At 36.0% G+C, this 7,582-nt stretch overlaps 1 protein-coding gene across 1 annotated transcript in view; it reads right to left on the bottom strand.

Annotated features, from left to right (window-relative positions):
- Nucleotides 1-7,582, bottom strand: part of RALGAPA1 (Ral GTPase activating protein catalytic subunit alpha 1) — a 285,382-nt gene that overhangs the window by 187,954 nt on the left and 89,846 nt on the right. The window contains exon 11 of the mRNA XM_037739396.1: nt 4,239-4,397. Coding sequence (XP_037595324.1) covers nt 4,239-4,397 — 159 coding nt within the window. The remainder of the gene's footprint in view (nt 1-4,238; nt 4,398-7,582) is intronic.

Genomic DNA, 7,582 nt, shown 5'->3' on the forward strand with positions numbered 1-7,582 from the left:
AAAAAAAAAAAAAAAAAATCACTAATTGAACTAAGAAATGAGATAGCAACACAATAATATAATAGAACTGAACAACAATAATGACATAACCTATCAAAACCTCTGGGATACAGCAAAGGCAGTGCTGAGAGGAAAGGTCATAGCCCTAAACACCTACATCAAAAAGACTGAAAGAGCACAATATGACATTCTAAAGTCACACCTCACGGAACTAGAGAAACAAGAACAAACCAAACCCAAAACCAGCAGAAGAAAGGAAATAACCAAGATCAGAGCAGAACTAAATTAAACAAACAAAAAATACAAAAGATAAATGAAACAAAAAGCTGATTCTTTGAAAAGATAAATAAAATGGATAGACCATTAGAAAGATTAATCAAGAAAAGAAGAGAGAAAATCCAAATAAGCTCATTAAGAAACGAAACAGGAGATACACCAACAGCAACCAAGTGGAGAATCAAATCAAGAACTCACCCCTTTTATTATAACTGCAAAAAATAAAATACTTAGAAACATACCTAATCAAGGAGGCAAAAGACCTCTACAAGGAAAGCTACAAAACACTACTGAAATAAATCATAGATGACACACACAAATGAAAAAGACTTAAATCTAAGACCTGAAACTATAAAAATTCTAGAAGACAAGATTGGAAAAACCCTTCTGGACATTGGCTTAGGCAAGGATTTCATAACCAAGAACCCAAAAGCAAATGCAATAAAAACAAAGATAAATAGCTGGAACTTAATTATAACTAAAGAGCTTTTACACAGCAAAAGTAACAGCAGAGTAAACAGACAACCCACAGAATGGGAGAAAATCTTCACAATCTATACATCTGACAAAGGACTAATATCCAGAATCTACAACGAACTCAAACAAATCAGTAAGAAAAAAACGAACGATGCCATCAAACAGTGGACTGAGGCCATGAATAGATAATTCTCAAAAGAAGATGTACAAATTGCAAACAATCATATGAAAACAATGCTCAACATCATTAATGATCAGGGAAATGCAAATCAAAACCACAATGCAATACCACCTTACTTGGGTAAGAATGGCCATAATAAAAAAATCGAAAAACAATAGATGTTGGCATGGATGTGGTGATCAGGGAACACTTCTACACTGCTGGTAGAAATGTAAACTATTACAGCCACTATGGAAAACAGTGTGGAGAATCCTTGAAGAACTAAAAGTAGAACTACCATTTGATCTAGCAATCCCACTACTGGGTATCTAACCAGAGGAAAGTAAGTCATTATATGAAAAAGATACTTGCACACACGTTTATAGCAGCACAACTCACAACTGCAAAATTGTGGAACCAACCCAAATGCCCATCAATCAACGAGTAGATAAAGAAACTGTGGTATATATACACAATGGAATACTATTTAGTCATAAAAAGAAATAAATTAATGGCATTTGCAGCAACCTGAATGAGACTGGAGACTATTATTCTATGTGAAGCAACTCAAAAATGGAAAACCAAACATCGTATGTTCTCACTGACATGTGAGAGCTAAGCCATAAGGACACAAAGGCATAAGAATGATACAATGGACTTTGGGGACTTGGGGGAATGGCGAGAGGAGGGCAAGGAATAAAAGACTACAAATAGGGTGCAGTGTATACTGCTCAGGTGATGGGTGCAGCAAAATCTCAAAAATCACTGCTAAAGAACTTACGTAACCAAATACCAGTGGCACCCCAATAACCTATGGAAGAATAAAAAATAAAGATAAAGACTATCAACTGGGGAAAAAATAAATAGAAAAAAGGAAATGGAAAAAGAGTACGACAAAATTTAAATGTAAATGTTTTAACAGAATCAAGAGATACTAAACATTTCCTTTCTAAACTTTTACTCTGTTTTCCAGTTATGCTGTGGGTCAGCCCTATTCTATTGACCACATTCTGAGGAGCAATGTAAAGCCTTATAGGCCACTATAAAGACTTTCATATTGCTGCGTAGTGATAATGGAAAGCCTCTGGAGGGTTCTGAGCAGATGACATAACCTGATTTACATTTTACAGAATCCCTCTGGCCAAACCAGAGTGATAGTGGGCAGAGAAGAAGCAGGGAAACTAATTAGAAAGTTACTACAATACTACAGATGAAAGATTATAGGACTTTGACACAAGGGGCAGTGTGAGTGCTGAGCAGTGGTCCGATTCCATACTTATTTTGAAGGGAGAGCTGACAGAATTTGTCATCAAATTAGACAGATGTTAAGGTAAACTGAAAAACAGAGTTGCCAATAAATGATACAAGAAAGAATGCAGAAAGAACATTCAAATTTGAGATATTTATTAGATATCCAAGTGAAAATGACAACTTGATATTTGAATATTTTAGTTAAGGATTCAGAGTTCAGATGAGAGGTCCTAGACTACAGATAAAAATCTGAAGCTGTAGCGTATAGATGATATTTAAAGCCATGGGGATGGATGAGATAAGAGAATAAGAGATTCAAGAACTGATTCCTGGGCTTTTCAACATGAAGAGGTCAGGGCTTTACAGAAAAATCAGTGAAAAGAATCTGGTTTGAGAAGTGGACAATGAAGTGGGAAGAAACAGGAGGAGATGGTATTCTGGAGGTCAGGCAAAGAAGCATTTCAATGGGGAGGAAATGATCTACTTGGTAAACATTTCTGATAAATTAAGCAGGATTAGCACCGAAAAATGTAAATCTGCTTTAACAATGGTTCTGATAAATCAAGAATTAGCACTGAAAAATGTACTTCTGATTTAACAATGTAGAGGTCACATGTGGCCTTGAGAAGGACAATTTGATTTAAAAAGTGAATGATTGGCCAGGCGCAGTGGCTCACACCTATAATCCCAGCACTTTGGGAGGCTGAAGAAGGTGGATCACCTGAGGTCAGGAGTTCAAGGCCAACGTGGTGAAACCCCATATCAACTAAAAATACAAAAATTAGCCAGACATGGTGTCACGTGTCTGTAATCCCAGCTACTTTGGAGGCTGAGGCAGGTGAATTGCTTGAACCTGGGAGGCGGAGGTTGCAGTGAGCTGAGATTGTACCACTGAACTCTAGCCTGGGTGACAGAGTGAGGACTACATCTCAAAAAAAATTTAAAAAGTGAATGAATATAATGAACTCCTACAAACCACTCAGAGAAAGATCAACACCCAATAGAATAATGGAAAAGCATATTAATTCATATATAAGAAAAGATGCTCAAATTCAGTACTGACGAAGGAAAAGCAAATTAAAATGGAAAAATACAAACTTTTTTTTAAAAATGAGACATTTCACATACAAAGGACCAGCAAAAAATTAAAATCTGACAATACAGTTAACGGGGGAGAATATAAGGAAATGAGAACTCCCAAACACTACTAGAGGGAATGTAAATTATGCTGACAAATTGGAGAACAATTGGGTGATAATAGTAAAGTTATTAATGTACAAATCCTACATCTCAGTAATTCCACTTTTGGTGTATACCCTAGGGAAATTTTCTCAGATGTCTATAAAAATACATGTTTAAGAAAGTCCACAGCTGGGTATGATGGTTCACACCTGCACTTTGGGAGGCCAAGGTGGGTGGATCACCTGAGGTCAAGAGTTTGAGACCAGCCTGGCCAATATAGTGAAACCCTGTCTCTACTAAAAATAAAATATAAAAAAATTAGCTGGGTGTGGTGGCGGGTCCCTGTAATCCCACGTTCTTGAGAGGCCAAGGCAGGAGAATCGCTCGAACTTGAGAGGCAGGGGTTGCAGTGGGCCAAGATCGCACCATTGCACTCCAGCCTGGGCAGCAAGGGCGAAACTCTGCCTCAAAAAAAAAAAGTTCACTGTAGTACTATCTGGAATAGTGAAAAACTGGAAACAAAAGGCCATCGACAGAAAAATGAATAAGTAAAATTTGAAATAAAGTACAATACCACAAAGTAGTTAAAATGAATTACGGCTGTACAGTAACAACAAAACTCAAAAACAGAATGGCTAGTGAAAAAAAAATCAGTTGCAAATGACAGTATGCCATGACATAATTTATATAAAATTTAAAATTCTCCAGAATATGTAACATTTATTAATATATAAAGTGATTAAAATTAAGAAAAAATAAAAATACAGAATAATGACAAAAGTGGTGAATCTATTATATTGCGAAAAGTACACTGTATACTGAAATACTGAACTTAAATATTTGAAATATTTAATGATTATTTTATTTTTTAAAAAACCACAAAATTATCCACCTGCAAAACTGCCTGGGTACCAGCTTGTATGTTTTGTTCTGTGGCTTCATCAGAGGCTTTATGAAGAGCACCTTGGAAGGAGCCATTTTTTGCCCAACTGGAATTTCGAACATGATCAGCAGTATTGGTCCCATTTTCCTGAAGCAAAATATCAAGTTTTTAATATTTCATTAATAAGAATGCTGCAACAAGTCATTAAGTTCTAAAGGTAAATCAAATTATTAGGTCCCACTGCTAAACAGGTTTCTTTCTCTCAAAATAGATGATGTCTTATTCAATTCCAAAAACAATATATATTCACTGTAAAAGAGAATTCTCAATTACAAAAATATAAAGTTAAAAAAAAAAAAACATAATGAGCAGCCAGAGATTATATCATTTCAGAGAGTATTCTTCTATATGCCTAATGTATAAACCTCCCTCTCATACTCTCACACATTCAAGAATGGGATTATATTATCTACAGCTTTGTTAAAGATTAATTCTGTTCTAAATTAAATGCCAGAATCCAAATAAATGATAAAGAAAATGGCTTACGTTTATCCTATTTAGGAGTACTAAAATTCTCATTATTCAAAGAATACTGAAATCTCAAATCACTAAGATTATAGCTTCCTGCTTACATTTTAGCTGTGACAAGTCCTACAGAGAAGGGAGTTCCCTCAGTTAAAAAGCACAAACAGAAATGCCACTCTGTAGTTCTCTTTTTAAAGTGTCCCTCCAGTTTCTTCCTGCTTTTTGTCACTCATCAATATCTTCAAATAGCTAAGTTTTAAAAAAATATTTTATATTGAGTTTGTAATGTGCAAGAGGTAGTCCAATACAAACAGCTCTGCCATTACCAGAAACAGTACTGGAACCCTGTCCTGAGTAGTCAATACAACATGCCATGCTCTAAGTCTTTCTCTTAAGCTCTGTATCCCTATAATCAAGCGTCTTCTGAAGAGTTCTTCCTGAATGACCCACAAGCATCTCAAACTCAAGATATTTAAAAATAAGTTTATTAATCACATCCCCCCCATTCCTGACAATCCAATCCCTCCAGCTGCCTTAGTTACCACCATACTTGTGCTGTTTAAAATTCCCATCCATGTGTGAATGGCAACTACTCTGGTTGCAAAAGAAACTTACGACACCTCCCCATTCCTCAAAGACACCAATATATCTGTCCTCTCCCTTATATTTCCACTGCAACTACCACTGTCCTAGATCAGGTACTTATCATCTCACCTTCAAACTTTGCTAATCCTTCCTAACTGGTCTTCTTGCTTACAGACTGACATACAACCTATCCTTCATTCTGGGCCTGGTATGACTTTCTGAAGTATGTAACTATTCATGTTACTCTCTTGTTCAAAACCCTTCAAAGGCTTTCCAGTTTCTAGAATGTAATTAAAGTCTACTAACATAGCATACAAGTTACTGAACAAAATCTAGTCCTGTCTATTTCATATTTCCTGCTGTTCTCTCCTATCTACTCTATGCTGCGGCCAAACAAAAATATTTTCAAGGTTCCTCATACATTTGTAGATACTATTTACACTATGTGTCACCTTTCCCATTTGTCTACCTGCTCTTTTATATTATACTACCTCTTCCATGAAGCATTCCCTGATTTCCCCAAGCAGGGTTAGGTATTCTTTCATGCTCTAGGATCATAGCAGTAACACTGTCTTATAATACTTATTTTGTATGTTTGTCTTCTGGCTAAACCAGAAGTTACGTGAAGGTAGAAATAATCTCTGCTTATGTTTCTACCTCCAACATTAGTTCTCAATGTGGGCAAGAGAAAGCTTTGTATGGTATTTTGAAATTTGTGAGAGTGTTTCCTTGTCACAAGAATAAAAGATACCACTGCAATTTAATGAAATAGGACAGAGAGTGCTAAGCATCCTACACAGCACATGACAGTTCTCCACACACACACAAAGAAATTGTCTTGTATTCTGCATGTCTTTCAAATGTCTTACAGATACTATGAGAATTTAAAAAGCCCATTTAGGTCAAGCACTGTGGCTCCCGCCTGTCCCAGCAATTTGGGAGGCTGAGGTGGGCAGGTCACTTGAGCTCAAGAGTCAAGATCAGCTGGGAAACATAGTGAAACCCTGTCTCTACCAAAAATTAAAAAAAAAAAATTAACTGGGCCTGGTGGCAAATGCCTGTACTCCCAGCTACTCTGGTGGCTGAGGCTGAATGATGGCTTGAGCCCAGGAGGTGGAGGTTATAGTGAGCTGAGATCACGCCACTGCATTCTAGCCAGGGTGACAGAGAAAAACCTTGTCTCAAAAAAAAAAAAAAAAAGTTTTTTTTAATCAATAAAATTAAAAACCCATTTACAATTATCTCAATTTATAACATAATTCAATTTTATAACTGTAACAACAAAAATGTTAAATGAGTCCCACATACAGTGGATTTATCCAAAATGTAAATCAATAAATGATTAAACCTTTTGGTTTTGGTCCACAACTTATGCAAGAGTTGCTGGCACTTTGAAAAAACCACATCTCTAATGGCAGCGCTGGTGACAGTACTTGAGTAACCAATAGAACAAACCTACCCAACACACCTAACATCACCAATCTACCCTTTCTCTCCCTCCCTCCCTTCCTTCCATTCTTTGTTTTTCAATTATATATGTACATAGTTTCTATTATCCATCATTCTTATTTAAGAACAGTAAATGATATGGGGTAGGCTCATTATATATGGCACAGCATGACTAAAAAAGTTGGGGAAAGCAAATTATTTTTAAACTGATAGGTTTATTTTCCAGCATAAAAATATCAATAAATATATTATTTTTCATTGGTGCATAAGAATTAGGACTGTAGATATTATTTTATGATTTATATGGTTAATTTTATTTACTTAAATTATATTTCTCAGTTACATTTTTCCCTTTCTTGGAAGGGGGGAGGATGTTCTATGTATATGTGTATACACACACACACACACACACACACACACACATACACACACTCTCTCACTCTCTCTCTCTCTCTCTCTCACAGACTCACCAAAACCCTACAGAATTGGCCTATTCATTCATACATTAGTATCCTGACTAATCACCACTGATGAGGTTAGATTAACTACTAAAGTGAATAAACATTACTCAATCATTTCTATCTAGATTTAGCAAACTATATTATCAATCTCAGACAACTTTATGGTGAAAGGCAAATCAGACAAAACAGATAAATCACTTTCAATAAATTCTCTGTACTCCTAACTCCATCTCAGCATCTGTTTCTTGGAGAGCCTCACCTGTGACAAAGGTTGGTCAACCAAAGGAATAAATGGAACCAGGGACCCAAATGCCACCTCTACTACTCTCTCTT

Source organism: Cebus imitator, unplaced genomic scaffold (assembly GCF_001604975.1).
Source record: "Cebus imitator isolate Cc_AM_T3 unplaced genomic scaffold, Cebus_imitator-1.0 Scaffold69, whole genome shotgun sequence".
Taxonomy (NCBI): Eukaryota; Metazoa; Chordata; class Mammalia; order Primates; family Cebidae; genus Cebus; species Cebus imitator.